Genomic DNA, 22,187 nt, shown 5'->3' with positions numbered 1-22,187 from the left:
CATTGATTTTCAGCCCAGCACAGGGCAGTTCAGCTCAAAGCCTTTAATTCAGTCACACTCGACTTGAAAACATGAAATTGCAAATACCGTGCATTTTAGAGTTCAAATTGACATGGTACAGAACTTAGTGTCAACACTGATTTTTTTTTAAAATTATGTATTCTCTGCACCACACAATATCAAAGAAAACCAGGCACAGTTAACAACGGCCAGAGTCTGTGCTCAGTACTGCTCCATCCAACTGTAATGGTCACTTTGGCCTCCAGCTCCAAATCTGAGCTCGTGGCCAGGTTGTCCCTTGCCACTCTTTGTTCGAGTTCTCTGAACTGTGTCACAACTAAAGCAACCCCTCCCCTCCATCAAATACCCAGGGGGCAACTGTAATCATGTCAATTTATGGATCAGATTGGTTTATATTTCAGATTTTAGAGGAGTGCTAGCTGCAGAAAATGTAGGTCAGTATGTAGTTTCCAGAAAGCCCCTCTGCTATTTAAGCTGCATAAGGGGCTCACTGGTTGGATCATTTCTGGAATGTATATCTTGGTATGGTGGATTCTCACCTTAAAAATGCTGCACTTGGTTTGGTTACAACTTCAGAAGTTACAGTTTTTCAGGAAAAAAAAAATCGATATACAGATTTCAGGCAAAGCTGGTTATATACTGTGAAATTATCCACAGAACTATTTGAGTGAAAAACAATCTAGAAAACATAGTTGTTTAACAGAGATAATGCAGAAGGAAAGTGCAGATCTGGGATTTCTGCAGCTTAGTGAATTGCGTTGACAGGATGGAAGGCTTGTCAGCTTGGTCCCGTTGATATGCTTATAGAATGGTGCAGCAGCAACACTTGGCAGGATAGTCGGGGGCATGCACTCGGTTGTCAGTGCCGCAGGTAAAGTAACTATATTCCTTTCCTTTCCACTCGTAGTACACTTCAGTGATGGGAATGAACTCAATTGTCTGACGCTGCCAAGAGAAAAAGAACATTCAGCTTAGTTAGACTTTGAGGTTCGGATTGGAGTCTGAAATTGGATGCAACTGGAGTCTGGGGTTGATGATGATCTCCTGTCCACATTAACCTTGCTGAAATTGAGAAGACATAAATGATTTCAATACCTATTGATCCAAAAGAGGGCGCAGATCAACAGCAGCTTGCATTCAGGTAAAGTCTCTGACACTATAAACACAGTGGTGGTAACAAACGATACAGGATCCCAAAGAGTGACATGAGGAGATACTTTAAGGCATGTCTGGAGAGAGAAGTAGTGAGATTTAGGGTGGGATTTTTTGAGATTTGTGCCATGTTATAACTCTGCACTGATTAAGATTATGTGGCAAGAATTGCTGAGGTGAAAAAAGGCAACCAGAGGTCCAAATTGAGCCTGAAGGTCGATCAGATGTTCAGAGGTCAAGGCCTAATGGCCATGGCCTGGGGTGTGCAAATCTCTGAGTCCATTGGGGAAGTCAGGGCCAGTGTCCGTGAATCCACAAGTCTGCTGAAAGTTGAAGAAGGTGGTCTCTGCTGGGGTTAGAGGACTGTGAATGTGTGTGGCTGGGAGGAGACGTGTTTCACTGCTGTTGCAATGATGCCTGTTATGCTGTTTTCTTGTGTTCTGTGCTAATCTGCCAAGTATTGTGGGATTGTTGTGTTAGCACTGAAATGTTTGGCGACACTTGTGGGCTGCCCCCAGCACAACCTTGGATGTGTTGGTTGTTAACACAAAGGATTTTACTGTATGTTTTGATGTTCATGTGATAAATAAATCTGAATGTGAATAATGAATAACAAAAATGGTTTACTGTATTGAGACAGAAGAAAGATATTAGGGTAACACATATAAAATGCAGGAGTAACTCAGCAGGTCAGGTAGTATCAATGGAAAGGAATCAACAGCTGACATTTCAGGCCGAGGCCCTTCATCAGGACTGGAAAAGAAGGGGGAGGAAGTCAGATAAGAAGGGTGGGGTGCAGAAGGGAAGGAGTACAAACTGGACGGTGATTGGTGAAGCAAGGTGAAGGGGAAGGTAAGTGGGAGTAGAGATGATTTATTTGAATTGTTCCAGAGATGAGGGATTCGGATTAGACAGAAGAAGCTGTCAATGTGCTCCTTGGTGAAAGGAAGGTTCAGGGGATACAATTTAGGTAGGGCAATTGGAAGGGAACTGTTCCCATGTCTGTTCAGTGTGCGGATCAGGGAACAGAGATTTAAAGTGCAGGACGAAAGTGAAGGGAGGGATGTCTCAATGCAGAGTAAATGTGATCTAGAGGTCTCTGATTGCGAGAGAGAGGAAATAGAGCCTTTTGCGGCATTCAAAGGGGAACTTGAGGGCTGATAGCACACAGTGAATGAGCAGAGATGGGGATGTGTTGGATTGAAGATCTGACATGCACTTAAGGGATAAGGGCGATAGATGGCTGGATGGAAAAGCCAGCAAGGTCTTGATGCTCCAAGTTTCCTCCTTCAGCACTCTAGGATTCTAAAATCTCTGATGCATTGTCATATCACCCAGACAGGGCAACCCACCATAAAGATCCCACAAAACCATCTTCAGAACAGACAACAAGGGTATATGAGGAAGATGCAGTGAGATATTGAGAGTTTCAGACTTAACTTGAAACGCACCTGCTGTATTATAACAGAGGCTCTTGTCAGCTGGGTTCGATGCTGCTGGATGGCCTGCTGAGAAGCCTGGGTGATCTTTATTTCAGGAAACGCCACTATAGGACTGACCTAGGGTGACCAAGAAAGGAACAACTTTATTGTCATTTGACTGTAAATATATACAATGAAATGACAAACCTTTTGCTTTAGAATATATTTGTATTATTATTTAGCAAAGGTCAGGAAAAAACCTAGCTTGAAGTTACAGCACATAGTTCAGTACCCAAACATTTCTGTCTCATTCTGATTTAGCTCCATCCAAAACTGACTAAACTTCTAATTCTTAATGTCATCCATGGAAACCTATTGAATATTGAAAGGCCTAGGTAGAGTGTATGTACATGGAGCCTAGGTCCAGAGGGCACAGCCTGAGAGTGCAGTCATGTCCCTTTTGAACAGAGGTGTGGAGGACTTTCTTTAGCCAGAGGGTAGTGAATCTGTGGAGTTCATTGACACATATGACTAAGGAAGCAAAACTATTTGGTATATTTAAAGCCGAAGTTGATAGGCTCTTAATTAGTAAGGGTGTCAAAGATTATGAGGAGAAAGCCGGAGAATGGAGTTGAGAGGGATAATAAATCAGCCACAATGGAATAGTGGAGTAGACACAATGGGCCAAATGGCAAATCCTACTACAAATGTCTCTTGGTCTTTCGGTATAAAATACAACCTAGTCCCTTCAAGGAATAAGAGGTGTGAAATGCTCAAAGCTATACAAAAGTTTAAATCAAGGTGGAAAAAGAGTACTCCAGGACATATTCGGTTGAAAACAGAACACCACAAGGTAGTGTCTGCAGTCTATTACTATTTATCATAATGATAAATTACATATTTGAGGAAGTTGAACATAGTGTGGGGAAATCCTTACATGCAGATGATGGGGCTTTATGGGTGAGGGGTAGAAATCTAATTTATATACAAAGGAAAATGCAAGATGCAATTAATAAAGTGGAGGAGTGGGCAAATAAATGGGGTTTCAAATTGTCTATAAGTAAGTCGCAAGTTTATGTTTCTAAAGGAATCATAAACCAGTTTCTGTGAAATTATATGAACAAAAATTAGAGCAAGTAAAGGTAATTCGGTTCCTCGGTTTGTTATTTGATGAGAAACTTACATGGAAAAAGCAAATTGAGAAAGTTACAAACAAATGTAAAAAAATAAACAACTTACTGAGGTGTATTGCTGGACAGGATTGGGGTGTGAGCAGGATATTGCTTTTAAGTATTTATCAAGCTCTAATGAGGGCTACCTTGGATTGTGGATGTGTAGCATACATGTCAGCTGCAGAAAGTAATTTAAAAATGCTGTATGTTGAGCAAGCTCAGGCCCTTAGGATATGTAACGGTGCATTCAGAACATCACCTGTATCAGCTCTTCAAGTCGAAATGGGAAATGTCATTAAGACTTAGAAGAATAAAGTTAATGCTGCATTACTGGGTTAACATCGTGGGGCATAACAATTCACATCCAGCTAAAGCTATACTAAAAGACTGCTGGAAACATCATAATTCAAATTATAATAGTTTTGGATGGATCGGGGATGCAGAAGCGCAAAAATATGGTCTACACGAGCTGGAATAGAGCCCTACAGTTCCATTATCTGATGTTTCTCCATGGCTCTTTACAATACATACAGTGGATATAAACCTGCAACAACTTTTTAAAAAGTCTATCTGTGGAATCAAACTGATAGTACACGAATATATAGACCTGCATTTAAAAAAAAATTAGTAATATTTACAGATGGATTGAAAGACCCTAGGTCTGGCCACACAGGTATTGCAGTCCACATTCCTCAGTGCAAAACTAACATTAGGAAAAGAACATTGAACCATTCATCAGTGTATACAACAGAATTAATGGCAATATTGAGTGCATTATCTTGGATAGAAGAAAATAATGTCAAAAAGGCTGTAATTTGTTCAGACAGTTTGTCTGCATTAATCTCTATCAAATCAAGAAAATCAGAAAGACGACGGGATATTTTATTGGAGATTCTATGCAAGTTGTACATACTGACCGAAAATGGGGTAGGAGTAAGCTTGCTTTGGGTTCCTGCTCATTGTGGTGTGGAGGGTAATGAAAAGGTGGGTATTATAGCTAAACAATCACTCAAATCATCTATAATAGAGGTCCAGATCCCTCCAAGCAAAGCAGAAGTCAAAAGCATTATAAAAATACGTACTGAGGAGACATGGCAGAAGCACTGGGATGACAGTGAAACAGGGAGACAACTGTACAAAATACAAAGGCAAATCAGATACAAAAGAATATCAGCTGGTCATAGAAAGATAGAAGTGATCATCAGTCATTTAAAAATTGGTCACACAAGTCTTAATTACACATTATATAAAATAGGGCAACATCCAACTGGGTTGTGTGAATACTGTAATCAATCAGTAACAGTTAAACATTGATAAAATGTAAGAAGTATGAAAGAGAAAGAGTGAAGATGATAGGAGCGCTTCAGATAAACCAAGAAACTGCTGTGGGTATAGGAGACATTTTAGGTGGGCGTTCAAGAGAAATACAGGCCTGTATCATGAAGTATCTGAAAGACTCCGGTTTATTATATAGAATGCAGGGAATGCAATTCTTTTCATTCCTCCTGTTTATCAAACCATCCACACTCCAGTCTAGTAGGTGGCGGTATTGCACCTTAAAGCTGGGGGGGGGGGTGTTTGGGGGGAAGAGGAGGAGGAGGAGGAGGAGGAGGAGGAGGAGGTGGAGGAGGTGGAGGAGGAGGAGGAGGAGGAGGAGGAGAGGAGGAGAAGAGGAGAAGAGGAGAAAGAGGAAGAAGAGGAAGAAGAAGAAGAAATTATATTTTTGTCACAGTGGAGAACGTTGATCAAACTAAGGGTGCTATGTGTTGTTGGAGGAGCTGTCCTGCCAGTGTGATGTTGAACTGAAGCTCAGACCGTCTTCTCAAGTGAAAGTAAAAGATACTCATGGCATCATCTAACCCATATTCAATATCATAGAAACTGTATCTGGGGACATTCTCAGATCATGGAAGTCCCTTATTTAAATCTTCCTGAAAAAAAGATATATAAAGGAAAGAATAGACAAAAAAAGGTTCTAAATGTACAGACAATGGGGAAAAGAAGTAATGATAGACCTCTGGAAACTGCTTTTTTGGACTGCAGCCTGTCTCTCCTACAAGTTCTGAAATCCCTCTGATGTCCTTTCCAAGTCATAATAAGCAATACTTTTCAATCATTAAAATTTAGATGAAAAAGAAACATATAAGTCTATTAATTCTGGAGTGATAAAATTAATGTTAGAATGCAGAGAAGGCTTGTCAGGATAGATATTCTGTTGTGTAACAGAGCCATACAACACAAACACAGGCCCTTTGTTCCAAAAAGTCCAGGCTTTTTGGTGCCGGATGTGTGGTGACACTTGCAGGGTGCTCCCAGCAGATTGTGTTGGTTGTTTACAGAGGCAACACATTTCACTGTCTGCTTTGATGTGATAAATACCATGGCTTGAAAAGGTATTCAGCCCCCACAATTATTTTCATATTTTACTGTTTCATTTTCTAAATTTAAAATATGTTGAAGGAGGATTTTTGAGCTAATCTACAAAATATTGCGCATCACGTCAACTCAAAAGAAAAATTCCAAAAACTGTCAACAATTTAATAAAAAATAAAAAAAAAACAAAATTGTGAGGCTGAAAACATATTCATCCCCTTTGAAATTACTAAGCTAACTTTCCTCAGTAACAAAACTTTATGGAGCAGACTTGATGGGCCAAACAGCCTTCTTCTGCTCCTATGTCTTATGGTCTTTAACAACTCACCCAATTTGTTGATGTAGAAAATTGGAGAGTGACCTGTTTTCAATGAATTTATAAGAATAAATACTTGCTCTATCTGTAGGATTCAACAGTATGGTAGATTTTCAACAGACCAAACCCAAATGAAGACAAAAAGCATTCAAGACAATTCAGGGAAACGATAATAGAGAAGCACAAATCTGGGTAAGGGTACAAGACCATCTCAAAGGCAATGAATATACCTCAGAGCTCAATGCAGTCCATAGTGAAAAAGTGGAAAAATATGAAACCACAGCCAATGCCTAGGTCAGGCTGCCCCTCTAAACTCAATTGAGAAGAATGGCATTTATAAGAGAGGCCACTATGATACCAACAGTCACTCTGAGTAAGCTGAAGAAGCTAATTAGAGAGGAAGTTCATGGCTCCACAATCTCTAAGGCCTTGCACAATAAGGGTATTTGTGGAGGAGTGGCAAGGAAGAAGCCATGGCTTTAAAAAAAAAAGCATACCCTTACCTGTAATGACTTTGCAAAATGTCACTTAGAAGATACTGTAAAGGTGTGGAAAAAGGTTTAGTGGTTGGATGAGACTACAGTGGAACTTTCTGGACTCAACACTAAGTTGTACGTGTGGCATAAATCTTATACTGCTCATCATCCTAGTACCACCATCCCTACTGTAAAGGATGGTGGAGGTAGCATCATGCTATGGGAATGCTTTTCAACAGCAGGGATTGGAGATTTGGTCAGGATTGATGGGAAGATGAATGCTGCTAAATACCGAGAGATCCTGGATAAAAAAGCTTCCAGCCTCTGCTAAAAAGCTTATACTGGGGAGGAGTTCATCTTTTAGCAGGACAATGGCCAAAAACACCCTGCCAGAGCAACCATGTCCTAGAGTGGCCTAGTCAGAGTACTGAACATCTCCAGCAAGAATTCAGATTGCTGTCCAGCGCTGCGCCCCATCCAACCAGGCACAGCTTGAGTAATTTTGTGAGGAGGAATGGGCAAATCTTGTCCATCATATTATGCAAGGCTAATAGAGACCCATCCAAAAAGACTACTGGCTGTAATAGCTGAGGAAGACTGTTCCACTAAGTATTGAGGGATGAATACTTCTGAAGTGCTGACATTTCAGGTTTTGAATTTTTAGTTTTTCATGCTTCACAATTACCCTGCTTTTTGGGCTCTATTGTGGAAAAAAAAGGAGCATTTGATTCACAAATTAAAAATATCTCAGTTAAATTGATCAAAATCTCTGGTTGTAATGCACTTTTATGTGAAGAAAGAGTTGAGGCTAAATCTTACTAAGTACAGTGAATAATCTGAATTTGAATCTGCTAGCCTTTTGTTGCTGATCTACACTAATCTCATTTGCCTCCATTAGGACAGTATCCTTCTACACATTTATTGAAATGTTTGTCTGAATGTTTCTCTTGGATTTCACCACCTCCTCTAGCAGCACATTGCAAGGATCAAGAGTTCATTTCCCAGTGAAAGTCAGGACCTGAGCACTGGTTTTCACTTCAAAAAAAGCAAAGACAGGCTGAACAAGGAACTACATTGTTCCAGTTACAATATTGTGCAGAAGTGCGGGTTGTCAGGTGGACTGGGGAGACTCGGTGAGTACTGACAGGTTGCATGGATGGGGGAAGACTTGGCAGTAGAACATGGAAAAATTTTGGGTTATCTACACTTGAACACAAAATGTGGAGCATTCTTAAAACGGTGAGAAATTGAAAAGTGAGAAGCAGACAGAAAAAACAGCTGCAGTAAAACTTTGCAGTAAAATACTTCTGTGCCCAAGTTAAATGTTTATGGCTTCATAATGAAAGGACGAGAGGCTGCCCTTCCTAACTGACCAGACACCTAGTTTTCTGACGCCATTACTAATTCCCCAATCTCATGTTCTAAGTCACTAGCACTTACTTCAGTTACTCTATTCTTTTTTAAATACATAGTTCAAAAACCATTTTTGTATTACTTGCTAGTGCACGCTGATATTCTGTCCTAGACTTTAGAATTTTGAACAGTCCATCAGATTTCCTGGGAATCCATCCACACTACCTCACTATTGTGCTTTCTGTAATACCTAATTATTTTTAAACATTACTTATTTTAATTCATAGTAATTTTAATGTATTGCACTATACTACTGCCACAAAACAACACATTTTACGACATTCATCAGTGATAATAAATCTGATCTTGATTTTTTTTTTTAGCTATTCTTTGTTGCTTTTTAGAGTTTTCCTAATTACCTTCACAGAAGCAGGCCTTTATGTGCCAGTGAGTGAGATAGAGCGAGAGAAGGAGACATGCAAAGAGGAAAGTGAAAGAGAAAAAAAGACAGAGAGGGACAGTTAGTGTACAAGTGCACATAATGTCAAGGAAAAACTCAATAGATACCCCATTATTCCCCATTGGCTCTGCACAGATTTGCCCCTCATTAAGTGCTGCCGTCACATGCCCACTACTGATATCAGACTGCAACATGACTCCTTTAACCAAAGCGGTTTTAAACAAGACTTTCTTTCTTACCATAACTTGTTCATCAGTGAAGATACAATCCCCAGCCATTTTGTCATAAAGCTCTAAAGAAAGTCCACTTTGTTGATCAGCAATGTATTCAAAAATGTTATTTTTCCTGATCAAGGAAGAAAAAAAGTTGCAATTTCTTTGGATGCACAGTTCCAGAAAATTATTTTTAACAAATCCATTTGAAATGGAGTTCACTACAAAACTGGTGTTTAATTCATCAAGATAGAGATCTGCTTCTGAAAATGTCTGTCCCTTGTGCAGGTATCTGTAGCAAACAATAAATTAATCTGTTCGGGTTTCAGTGTCTGTGTAGACACAAGGGACAGCAAGCACTGAAACTTGGGGCAAAGAACAGGATGCTGGAAGAACTCAGCAGATCAGGCAGCAGCTATGGAGAGAAATGGACTGACGACGTCACCTCTTTATACTATCTCCCCTCTATGTTTCAGTCCAGATAAAGGTCTCAACTCAGAATGTTCACTGTCCATTTCCCTCCACAGATGCTGCTTAACCCACTGAATTCCTCCAACATCTTGAGCATTTCTTCAGTATTTGTGTTTTGTCTTGAGTTTTATTGTTTATTTTCCTTTTGCAGAAGGAATATCTGGAGGAGGCTGGTCAGTGTCAATCATGGATGTTGCATCCTAGTTGTCTGCGTATTCAATACGCAAGCCAGGGCAGTCATCCTCATCAGTGATCACTTGTATGAGTATGATTCTTCTCCTGGTGGTTGATCTGCTCACTTGTGGGTCTTGACATGAATGAAAGGCCGATCTGTGATCCACAAGTCCTTTTGCAATGTCGGCAGGTGTAGGTCATTGAAATGGTGGTGGATGCAGCTGGCTAGCCCTTTCCCAGTCTCCCCTTATGCTGAAGCCGCTTAGTCTGAGTGGCATGGTGGGGGTATTCTTCGAGCTGTGCAGTCCCCTCATCAACAGTCCTTCTCCAGATTTTCCTATCCTGTGCTAATTTCTCCCATCCATTCAGGTTGATGCGGCACTTCCTCAGATGGGTCTTGATATTGTCCTTGAACTGCTTTTTCTGTCCTCCAGGAGTGCACTTTGCATCTTTGAGTTGGCCAAACAGGAGTTGTTTAATGAGACAGGAGTCAGGCATGCAGATGATATGGCCGGACCCATAGCAATCGGTGTGAGAATATTGTCAATATTAAACCGGTCTGCGGTGCAAAAAAGGTTTGTGACCCCTGAATTATGGACTGCAGATCCTCCTCAGAGTGAACTACGATGACATTGTCATCTGCATACTGGAGCTCCATGGTGGAAGTAGTTGACACCTTGCTCTTTGCCTTGAATCTGTTAAGGTTAAAGAGACTTCCCCTCCACCCCCACCTATCTGTCCTGTAGAGAATCTGAACTCCTTCTGGGAGGTCTTGGCCTGTGAGGTGAAGAATGATTGCAATGAACACAGCAAAAAAATTAGGGCAAACGATGCAGCCCTATTTGACCCTGGTCTCAACCTTAAAAGGTGCTGTTTCAGAGCCACTTGCTGATGACTATTGCACTCATATTGATACGGAGAGAAAGGTGTTCCCCATGCAGCAGGCTCCCCCTCTCCATGCAGCAAAGGAAGAGCAGAGACCGATACAGTTTGGCACCAGCGGTGAACTCAATGTAGGGTTGCCTCAGGGACTCCAGCTCTGGATTTCTCTCTCGGGGTTTACTCCTGAAGTTTTCCCCATCAGTGGGTATAGCAGCAAGACTGAGATCAGAGTTTTCCTTCTCCTGGATGAGCCCCATCTGCCTGGAGTGGCTGGTTTTAAGATGCCAATAGTCTGCCTTTGCCCCTTCTCCTGTCATTGGAAATGGTTCCACCGGGCTTAGTAATTACGCCACAAGTGAAGGCTGGAGTTGGTGTCAGAGGCTATTTGAGATACGCACCATTGGAAGCATTTAATAGGTAATGGAAGGTCATCCCCATTATTTCCCTCCTCACCCTGGCTATGACCACTGTCAGTAAAGGTGAATTAAAACTGATTCTCAAGAACAAGGACATAAAGCTCATGTTCCATTTGGTTGAACAATAAAAATTTTCAGGGGAGGTGAAATTGTCTGAGTGCTTATAACATGCATGTTCATGTGTAGCGATAATTACCACATGATATCACATTAATGAAATGTATTCAGACACCATTCCCAAACAACTGCGGTGTGCTCAACTGTTGCAGGGAGTTTGATCACCAAAACTCATTTAATTCTTCATTCAACCAACTACTACACCTTAGTTCCACCTTTCCCTCACTTTCCAAGTTTGTCCTCATCTGTCTCCCTCCATGAAATATGGCCCTTGGTTGAAGAACACCTCCCTCCAGGTCTCATAACTTCAGAGCTTAAATATTATGATGCCACAAACATCAGTTGAAGTCAGAACTTGCTTTTCTGGAGGCAGGAAGACCTGAGGCAGTGGTTTTACTTGCTGTGCCTTTCACCTACTTGATCCCTGACTTCTAACCATTTCCTTGGCAACTTCTGCCCTCAAGACCCTCCTCCTAGCTGATAATTTCACCAGGACTCTACCACTAACAAAATACTCTTCTTATGCACTCCCCAATCCTTTCACTGTCAACCCCTCCAGTATCCCCTCAGTTACCTTCCCCTAAATGATCTTTGCACACCAATTATCTCCCCTCATGAAGCCCTCTCTTTGCCATAGAGGGGAACTGCACAGTCACAGGTTTGCCAGGGCATTGTGTATGGAAAGAAATGAAATCCTTCACTCAACTGGCACAAGCAGTTGGAAAACTTCCTACCCCCTAACCAACACTGTTGTCTATAAGTATGCAGTACATGAAAGAAGGTTCTGAGCTTACCACTTGACTATTAGCTGGATGTAGACTAGGAGTTGTCCACTTTGGGCACATGTCTTACAAGGTTTTGCTCCACTGCCACCGCAGAAAACACAGCTGAGGACCAACAAGAAAGCAACATCACTTAAAGCAGCATTCCATCACCAACTCTGAGACTCATTCACTCCATAATATGTGCTGACCCTGCTGTTCTGTTCTCTATATTCAGATTGTTGAACATCTTTAACTCTTGGATACTTTGTTTCTTGGATTGAAGAATTTTGTATTGGGATCTACTGACCTGAAATCTCATGGTATATTATATTTTTATTATCTAAAAATCATACACCTCAATCCATGTTAGCATGATTTATTTGTATAAATGAGGAGAGCTGTCACATTTTGTAAGGAAAAAGTCAAATTTGATTCCCCCTTGGTATACGCTAAAATGCATAGCACAAAATGGAAATTTGTAAGATAAAATGGTGTTAGTCTGGGAGGTGGGAATATTTTGAGGAAGTTCAAGGGAATCAGTCCATGGTAATGTTCTGAAAACTTTGCGTGAGAACCAGCCTACAGCCTTGAGAGTAGATAATGGTGAAAAACATGCTTGTCTGAAAAGGTACTGGGGTAAATGTTATGGTAGGTTTTTGAAGAAATCTTTAACGGTATAAAAAAAGGACAATTTCTTCATGCAAGTGGTAACCCTCTCTTAGACTGGGTCACAGTGCTAAGAATTGGAGAGAGAGACAAGGACAGAGAGGGAGAAGGGAAGTGGAAGGGGATGAGGCAAGACTGGTAGAGCAGTGGGAAAGGTAAAGCTAGAGGGAAAGAGAGAGGAAAAGCCTTCAGACATCTGTGGTTCTCTCTGGCAATACATTGTGTGGAATGGCTTAGTGATTGACAAGTTTTTTTTATTTTCTATTTTTTTTTTTACTTATTTATTAATCATCTTATTTTCTTTCTGTATATTTACCTTTCGCATACAGTAACTGGGCTGAGAAGTGGCAGATGGAGTTCAACCCAGATAAGTGTGAAGTGGTTCATTTTGGTAGGTCAAATATGATGGCAAAATATTGTATTAATGGTAAGACTCTTGGCAGTGTGGAGAATCAGAGGGATCTTGGGATCTGAGTCCATAGGACACTCAAAGCAGCTGCACAGGTTGACCGTGTGGTTAAGAAGGCATATGGTGTATTGGCCTCCATCAACCGTGGGATTGAGTTAAGAGGTAATGTTACAGCTGGTCAGACCCCACTTCGAGTACTGTGCTCATTTCTGGTCGCCTCACTACAGGAAGGTTGTGGAAACTATACAAAGGGTGCAGAGGATGTTGCCTGGATTGGAGAGTGTGCCTTATAGGAATAGGTTGAGTGAACTCGGCCTTTTCTCCTTGGAGCAATGGAGGATGAGAGGTGACCTGATAGAGGTGTATAAGATGATGAGAGGCATTAATCATGTGGATAGTCACAGGCTTTTTCCCTGGGCTGAAATGGCTAATATGAGAGGGCATAGTTTTAAGGTGCTTGGAAGTAGGTACAGAGATGTCAGGGGTAAGTGCTTTTCTTTTTAAACGCAGAGTAGTGAGTGCATGGAATGGGCTGCCGGTGGCAGTGGTGGAGGCTGATACGATAGGGTCTTTTAAAAGACTTTTGGATAGGTACATGGAATTAAGAAAAATAGAGGGTTATGGATAACCCTAGGTAATTTCTAAAGTAAGCACAGCATTGTGGGCTGAAGGGCCTGTATTGTGCTATAGTATTATTTGTTTTTTCTTTTCTGATAGACTCTTATAACTTTATACATGTACAGTATTTCCTTTGCTTATGGGTACCTCTTGCAGCTGAATCAGAAAAGGAGGAGGAACAGATTTTTAAAATGTTTTTGTTACACATTTAAAAACTGGTGCATTCTGGCAGAGGGTTATAAATCTCTGCTATTCTCCATTCCAGGGGAATATGGAAATACTTAAAAGAGGAAGTAGATCAAGTGTTCAAAGTTCAGGGAATTGAGGGCTGCGAGGAACTGGTGAGGAAGAGGAGCTGAGACCCGAGTAAATCAGCCACTCGAGAAATTCCAAGTTTTAAAAAATCCAATTTGACCCTTTTGAGTAAAAACAACAAGGGTCCTACTGTAGAGAAGGCACTATTGCCATGGCAAATACATCCTAGTATCACCATGGGTCTGTGATGACATGATTACTTGCATATGAATGACAGATAACTCTCACCATTTGCAATATTAAACCACTGGAGATGCCGTTGGAAGTACTGGAGTTGGGAAATGACCAAGTTCTTGGTCTCAGCATCTTTGCAGTGTCACTCACACTGCTTTCTACATTTCATATACAGTATAACACATACGTACATTGATAATAAATTTAATTTTAACTCCCCACCCTCCCCACCAAATACAATGAACTCCTATATCCTGAGCCCCAAAATGTTACTGGGTCTCTTGGATTCACTTCTGATGAAGGGTCTTTGATTCGCAACTCTGCTTCTCTCTCCTGACCAGAGCTGCCATGTCTTTTCAGCATCTGCTGTTTCAACTTCACTGGTTCAGCGCTGTGCCTTGGGTCGAGTTTGCTTACCGTTGAAGGCCACTGCCGTGGCAAGGATTGCACCTGTCATTGGACTTGAATCCACGGCCGCTGCATACCTGACATCTCACCTGAATTTACAGAACAGTGTTACAATCCATTGGACAAGAGAGGATTGCCCCAACACAGGAACCCAATAAATGGCAAGGCATAACATTGATCACACACTCACATTGAGAGAAAAGCAAACTTTCTCATATCTTAGGCCAGCTTTCCATTTCTCCATCACTTTAAACCCATCTTTCCCACAGAGTCACACTCCCTTGAGGATTTCCTGTTCCTTCTCAAGTCTGTTTTGAGGCTGCAGCCAACCATAAGCAATGCATCCAATAGTCACATTAAGGGTTCAGGGCCACTAAAGGTGTCAATATACACAATCCTGAAATTCTCATCCATAAATGCTGCCTGACCAGCACATTGTACGCTTTGCTCTAGATTTCTAGCATCTTCAGTACCTCTTGTCTGTGATCCTGAAATTTATTTGTTGATTGAGATGCAATGCAGCGTAGGCCCTTCTGGCCCTCTGAGCCACATCTCTCAGCAACCTTCCGATTTAATCTGAGCCTAATCACAAGACAATGACCAATTGACCTACCAACCAGTACACCTTTGGAGTGCGGGAGGGAACTGGAGGACCTGGAGGAAGCCTACGTGGTTGTGGGGAAAACGTGCAGAACTCCTTACAGGTAGCAGGGGCAGGAATTGAACCCGGGTCGCCTGTACTGTACTGTAAAGGATTGTGCTAACCACTATGCCACCGTGCCACCTCAAATCCTTGGCACATGGGAGGCACCCGGAGTATCTGAAGGAAACCCATACAGTCACAGGTCGAACGCACAAATTCTAATGGGCAAGACTGAATCTGGGTTGCTGGGGCAGTGAGGGAGCAGCCCTACCAGCTGTGTCACAGTGCCACTTTTATTAACCCCATCACAGACAAAAGAAAATTTGCAGATGCTGGAAGTCCAAGCATTCGATTAACCCAATGTTCTTCGGAGAAAGCAAATGCAGATAAGAAAATGAGAAAGCTGGAGATTACTCCTCACCCTTCCAGTTGCCGTGCAGTTGGTACATGCTGTTCTACCCAACGCCATGCATGAGTGACATCCCTGAAAGAGGCGAGAGGGAAAAAAAAAAAACAGGATTAACCTTGACTTCATTCCGCATCTCAAAATCAGAAGGCGCTCGGTACTTTAACTAAGATTTCTAATGCAGAGAACAAGTCTGCTATGTAGGACTAGAGCTTCATACCTTTGAGGAAATCTTCAAAAGCTGTTGCCTGAACAAGGCAGAATACATCATTAAAGAACCCCTACCAGACAGGACATGCCCTCCTCACATTGCTACCAGGGGAGCAGGGAGGGGGGGTACCGGAGCTTGAAGACACACACTCAATATTTTCAGTTCAGTTCAAGAACAGGACTTTTCAAAGTAAAAAATGATCATGATTTAATACACACTATGAAGGTTAAGTTAAAAAAAATCATTCCTGGAAGGTCTACTGCCTCACATCTCTACTAACTCTGGTTCAGGTTTGGGTGATGTCTATGTGTACACTCTCCCTGTGATCACGTGGATTTCCTCCAGCTGCTCCAGTTTCCTCTGGGTTCAACAGATGCGTGGAGAGGGAAAGCCTGCTACATGGGCAACAGCTTGCTCTCCATATCGTACTGCCTGGCTTCCGTATCTAGACAGCTAGGGCGCAACATCCATGGTCAACCCTGACCAACGGAGGCCTCACCTCCCACATCCCAAGAACGTGTGGGTTGTAGGTTAATTAGCCACCATAAATTGCCCCAGTGTGCAGGTGTGTATTACAATCTGAGAGTAATTGATGGGAATGGAGGTACCGAGGAGATGTCAGGGGCAAGTTTTTTTTACACAGAGTGGTGAGTGCGTGGAATGGGCTGCTGGCGGCAGTGGTGGAGGCAGAAACGATAGGGTCTTTTAAGAGTCTCCTGGATGGATACATGGAGCTTAGAAAAATAGAGGGTTATGGGTAAGCCCAGGTAGTTCTAAGGTAAGGACATGCCTGGCACAGCTTTATGGGCAGAAGGGCCTGTATTGTGCTGTAGGTTTTCCAGGTTTCTAACTTGGGGAACATAGGATACAGGAAAAATCAGTAGGAGAATTTAAGTGCCTCCATCTATGTGATAAGGAATAAGGAAAAATATGGTTCTTGCTACCACCATCGAGCAGGAGCTACAGGAGCTTTATGTCCTACATCAGTCGGTTCAGGAATACTTATAACCCTAAACATCAGGCTCCTTAACCAGAGAGGATAACTTCACTCTACTCAACAATGAACTTATTTCACAATCTATGGACTCTACAATACATGTTTCCAAAATTATTTATGTATTTGTTTATTTATTTTGATTTTTCTTTTTGTATTTCCACAATTTGTCCTCTTTTGCACATTGTTTATCAGTCTTTGTGAGTAGTTTTTCATTGAATCTACTGTTAATCTTACAAGAACATGAAACTCAGCGTAGTTATCTACTTTTATTTTGAAATAAGTGTTTTGCAAGTGAGATTATTAAATTGATAAATTGGTTAATTACTGTCACATATACTGAGGTGAAGTTGAAAATTTTGTTTCGTATGTTATCCATACAGATCATTTCATTGCATCAGTGCTTTGAGGGAGTACAGAGGAAAACAATGAATGAATGCAGAAAAAGTACAGTGCAGGCAGACAAGAAGGTCACAGCAAAGTAGATTGTGAAGCCATCACACTAGGGAAATGTTCAGTAGTCTGCCCTTGAGCCTGGTCATCTGTGCTGATCTTACCTTCTGCTGAGGTCAGGAGGGTTGGGAGTTTCAAGCGCCAGTGGTTACCAATAACCTGTTCTGACCCAACCACATGTTTAAGAAAGCACACTAGTGTCTCTATTTCTTCGGGAGACTAAAAGAATTTGTCATGTCCCCTTTGGCCCGCACCAGTTTTTATCATTGCACCATTCAGAGCATCCTAGCTTGGTATGCCATTTTCTCTGCTCAAGGCTGCAAGAAACTTCAGAAAGTTCTGGACACAGCTCAGCACATCATGGAAACCAGTCTCCCATGGACTCTGTCTAATCTTCTCACTGGCTCAGTAAAGCAGCCAGATAATCAAAGGCCCCACACACCCTAGAAAGCCAAATTACAGTCTACTTATTCAATTACTATTTATTTTTTGAAAAGCAGATTCCAGTTTAGTTTAGAACTTATTTTAAAGATGCAAAAATCAGGCTTGCTTGACTGTCTGCTTTTCTGTAATGAGCTATTAACAACTTACATTGGGGAGGGCATCATATTTATCATGTGAAACTCAAGGTACAGTATATAAATTCAGAGCATCTCCACTTGGACAACCAATCTTTCAATAAAAATCTGTACCAGGTGGACTCGGCCTCTGGGCAATAAGAGGAATTTGGGCCTCAATTTCAATTCCTTCCAAATTATTCATTCAATAAAGTTTCCAAAATTATCACGTTAATCTAACATATCAACTCCAAATAGATCTATATTTTTCATCCTTAGGCAATTAAGTTCAAAGTAAATTTATTATCAAAGTATGTATATGTCACTAATTACCACCCTGAGATTCAATTTCTTGCAGGCATCCACAGTAGCACAAAGAAGTACAATAGAATCTATGATAAGCTACACATGTATACACACTCACACACACACACACACACACAGAGTGATTAACTGTGCAAATACAAGAAACAAGTAATATTAACAACAATAGTAATAAATAATTAATACTGAGAACATGAATTATAGAGTCCTTGAAAGTGAGTCCATAGGTTGCATTCAATGATCAATTCAGTGTGCTGGTGAGTAAAGACGTTGAAGGGTAATGATTCTTCTGGAACCTCGAGGTATGGGACCTAAGGCTCCTGTATCCTCATTGTGATGGTGCTAGGAAGAAGAGAGTGTGGCCTGGATGGTGGGTGCTCTTTCTTGTGGCAGTGCTCTTTGTAGATGTGCTCAATGGTGGGGAGGGCTTTTCCTGTGATGAATTGATAGGTATCAACCACTTTTTGTAGGCTTTTCCTTTCTTGAGCATTGGTGTTTCCATACCAGGCCATGATGCAACCAGTCAGGATACTCTTCACTGTGCAAATACAAAAGTTTGTTGAAGTTTTAGACGACATGCCGAATCTGTGCAAACTTTTAAGACAGCCATGCTTTCTTTGAAAAGGAATTTACGTGCCAGTCCCAGGACAAATCCTCTCATATGACAATGCCCAGGAATTGAAAGTTACTGATGGTGACCGTGGATGAGACATTGTTCCTGATCAAAATTGACTAAGGTCTGCAAGTGAGGAGATCAATGATCCAGTTACGCAATGAAGTATCGAGGTCTAGGTGTTGGAGTTTATTGATTAGGATGATAGTGTTCAATGCTGAACTGTAGTCAATGAAAAGTATTCTGACATCTGCATCTTCACTGTCCAGATGTTCCAGAGCTGAGTGGAATGAAATGGTATCTTGTGACATAAAGCAAATTGGAGTGGATCCAAGTCACTCCTCAGGCAGAGTCGATATGTTTCTTGAACAACCTCTCAAAGCCTTCATGAATGTAAATACTACTGGACAATAGTTAATGATCCATTTAGGATTTTCCATAGCAAAATAAGGGGGCAGAGGAGAGGAAGGGAGGAGGGAGGAGGGTCCATAAGTTGGGCATTTGTTACCCGGGGACAGTTTGTATGTGGTTTTAGAGGAAACATACCTTAACAGATGAAGTGTGAGGTACAGGGACTTTCTCGGTGTGTTCCTGAAACAGTTGGGGTATATGCACTACGATATCCCAGGGAAGTGGGGCAGGCCCATAGGCATTACTATCCACAAACTGACCTGAAACAGCGAGAGACCATCAGCAGGTTCTATGTGAGTTTAGAAAAGACTTCTCAAAACAAATTAATAATATTCAACACAATTCAAGAATCAAATTAAGTTATATTAGAATGCCAAATTCAGGAAAGATCTTTTTGGATCTACAGATGATATCCAAGTTCTCTGAAGTGCACAAGGATGTTGAAGGCAGCACACTGGGCAATGATGCAGACTCATAGCTCCAGTTACTGGGTATGACCTCGACTCCTGAGCTCTCTGCATCGTGCCTGCATGCTTTCCCTGTCACTCTGTGGGTTTCCCGTACCAAGTGCTCCGGTTTCGAGTCATATAAGGCTGTACTCGGGAGAAACTCGTTCAGTTCTGTCATCCCATTACAGGAAGTACATGGAAATTTTGGAGAGGATACAGAAGAGGTTTATTGGGGTTCTGCCTGGATTAGAGTGCGTAAGCTAAAAGGACAAGTTGGACAGCCTTGGGCTGTTTCATCTGGAGTGCTGGCAGCTGAAGGGAGGCCTGATAGGTTTATAAAATTATAAGAGGCATAGATATGGTGGACAGCCAGAATCCCTTTCCTATGGTAGAAATGTCAAATACTAGAGAACGTACATTTAATATGAGAGGGAAAAAGTTTGAGAGAGACGTGCTGGGCAAGTTCTTTAGACACAGAGCCTATGGAAGATACCTGGAGCAGCTTACCAGGGTGGTGGTGGAAGCAGGTAAGCTACCAGACCATTAGACACAGGAATATGCAGGGAACGGAGGCACATGGATCATGTGCAGGCAGAGAGATTTAGTTTAACTTGGCATCATGTTCAGCATAGACATTGTGGGCTAGAGGGCCTGTTTTGTTCCACATCAGAGATCGGAGAGGCATAGATAGAGTAGAGAGGGAACATCTGTTTCTCAGGGTTGAAATGTCTAGTACCAGAGGGCAAGCAATGAAGGTGAGGGGGGGGTAGGTTGAAAGAGGATGTGAGGAGTAAGTTTTTTACTCAAGTCGTGGATGTCTGGAATGTGCTGCCTGGTATGGTGGTAGAGGCAAATTTAAGAGCCTTTTAAGAGAAGTTTGGATAGGCAGATGGATGCAAGGAAGATGGAAGGATATGCCCATTGTTTAGGTAGGAGGGATTAATGCTTGAGTGTTTGTGATTTGTGTTTTAACTGGTTTGACACAACATAGTGGGCCACATGGCACTGTTCTGTGTTCTATGTTCTACCTGCTGACTGGTGGTCAATTACTCACTGGTGTGGGTGGATGGGGAGAGAATTGTGGGAGTTAAGGGCATGTGAAAGAGAATAGGTTACAGGAAAATATGTGGGGGAGGGGAATAGAAATTGTGGGATTGCTTTAAGTCGCCTTTGTTTTGAAGGAAATACACAACATGAAAAATGTAAAACCTAAAAGGCAGAAAGAAGATACAATTACGTGAGGGCAGGGAAATATCTTGAGTTATAGATAGAGTTAGGCAAAAGTATGGCGAGACGTTACCAATTGCAGAAAGTGATGGCAGAGAAAATTAATCACTGGCAGGGTTACAGATGGGAAAATGGAGGCCAAGACTGTCTAGGAACCATGAAAGAGTAGACCATAGGGTCCTAAAGGCGCGTTTGATGAACTGATTTTGGGCCATCTATGGAGCGAAATGGACAGTTAACGCTCCTGGTTAAGACCCTTCATCTGGACTAGGGTTCGTCCAGCAACTTCCAGAATCTGCATTCTTTTGTGTGTCCGATTGATCTTGGGTCAACCAGGAGGTCAGAGAAGCAGGAAGGACCTTTAACAGCATGTTCCAACTGGAACTCAATGTGCTGAGCTAAGTGATGCTGAGGATAGAGTGCTGCGCAGCAACTCCATTGTAATAAAATAGTCAAAGATGTCGTCAGTTTGGTCCCTGTGAAGTTCTTTAGGGTTCAACTTACTTTGTTGGTTACGTGCTCACCTGTATAGGGCTTTGATGTCCACTCAGTTGATCTAGATTCTGTGAAGCTTTCCAGGCGATACTAGAGTAAAATGAATCCAGTTTAGGAACGGCTCAGAGCATGTCTGCTTACAGCATTTAAACAACTTTTCATGGCTCAGTCTCATCAGCATTAGGTTACTGGTGGCACTGATCAGCATGCCTTCCTTTTCACACAAACAGATTTAGGTCCTGCTCACTATGAATGACCTTTCCCAATTACTTCCTTCACTCTATCATGCTCTCCCTTCTACAAAGGGCTCCAAGACAACTGCCTTTACTGCTGCTTTCTCACTCCTCACTTGCCCCAATAAGTACTTCCACGATGATGCAGACCAACAGGTATGTTGTTTGGTGCAACTCAAAGTTTTAGTGACTTTGGAGCCACCCCTGGCTTCAGATTCTACAGGGCATTTACAGAAGTCAATACCGCTATGCTCCTCTAAGCTGTGTATAAATATAAATTCAGACTGATACTGGACCTCTCCATCCATCAGAAGCTTCTTTCAGCAGACAGGAATTCTTTCAAAAAATTGGATGCAAGTTAACAAGCTGTTATGATAATTAACATTTACAGCAGAGTAGATTTCACAGACATAAGACATCAATTACTGCAAAAGGCAGCATTTGAGAATTAACCTGGTATACATAGCAGTTTAAGCTGCACTGCAGATCTATTAGAAAATGGAGGGCTGCTTTGCACAAATAGCAGGCGGAATTAAAGGAGATCTACACTTGAAAACTTTCCTAAGACTTTAAAGTTCTTGCCACAACTATCTCAAACACAGGTTTTCTTAAATTATCAAGCATCTTTTAGCATGAAACTAATGGGCTAGTCTCATTGAAAGGGAAACTAAGTGGCAGCACAAGACCTGGGTTGTCCATATCCTACTGGTGACAGACTTCTGTCTAGTGGTTTGACAATAAGATGTTACGTTGCAATTGTACATATGTTTGAAAGATTGCATGTGGAATATTATGTTCAGT

General features: G+C 41.7%; 1 protein-coding gene across 1 annotated transcript in view; it reads right to left on the bottom strand.

The window, feature by feature from the left end:
* Positions 1–720: 720 nt before the first annotated feature.
* LOC132377923 (protein SSUH2 homolog) overlaps positions 721–22,187 on the bottom strand; it is a 55,460-nt gene continuing 33,993 nt past the window's right edge. Inside the window, exons 6-13 of the mRNA XM_059944410.1 lie at positions 21,183–21,243; positions 19,118–19,242; positions 15,435–15,497; positions 14,380–14,459; positions 11,811–11,903; positions 8,984–9,089; positions 2,625–2,732; positions 721–966 (exon numbers count right to left, since the gene is read on the bottom strand). Coding sequence (XP_059800393.1) covers positions 823–966; positions 2,625–2,732; positions 8,984–9,089; positions 11,811–11,903; positions 14,380–14,459; positions 15,435–15,497; positions 19,118–19,242; positions 21,183–21,243 — 780 coding nt within the window. The 3' untranslated portion in view covers positions 721–822. The remainder of the gene's footprint in view (positions 967–2,624; positions 2,733–8,983; positions 9,090–11,810; positions 11,904–14,379; positions 14,460–15,434; positions 15,498–19,117; positions 19,243–21,182; positions 21,244–22,187) is intronic.

Source organism: Hypanus sabinus, chromosome 19 (assembly GCF_030144855.1).
Source record: "Hypanus sabinus isolate sHypSab1 chromosome 19, sHypSab1.hap1, whole genome shotgun sequence".
In the NCBI taxonomy this organism is placed as follows: Eukaryota; Metazoa; Chordata; class Chondrichthyes; order Myliobatiformes; family Dasyatidae; genus Hypanus; species Hypanus sabinus.
Note: the sequence above shows the minus strand (reverse complement) of the source record. Positions and strands in the feature narration are given on the sequence as shown.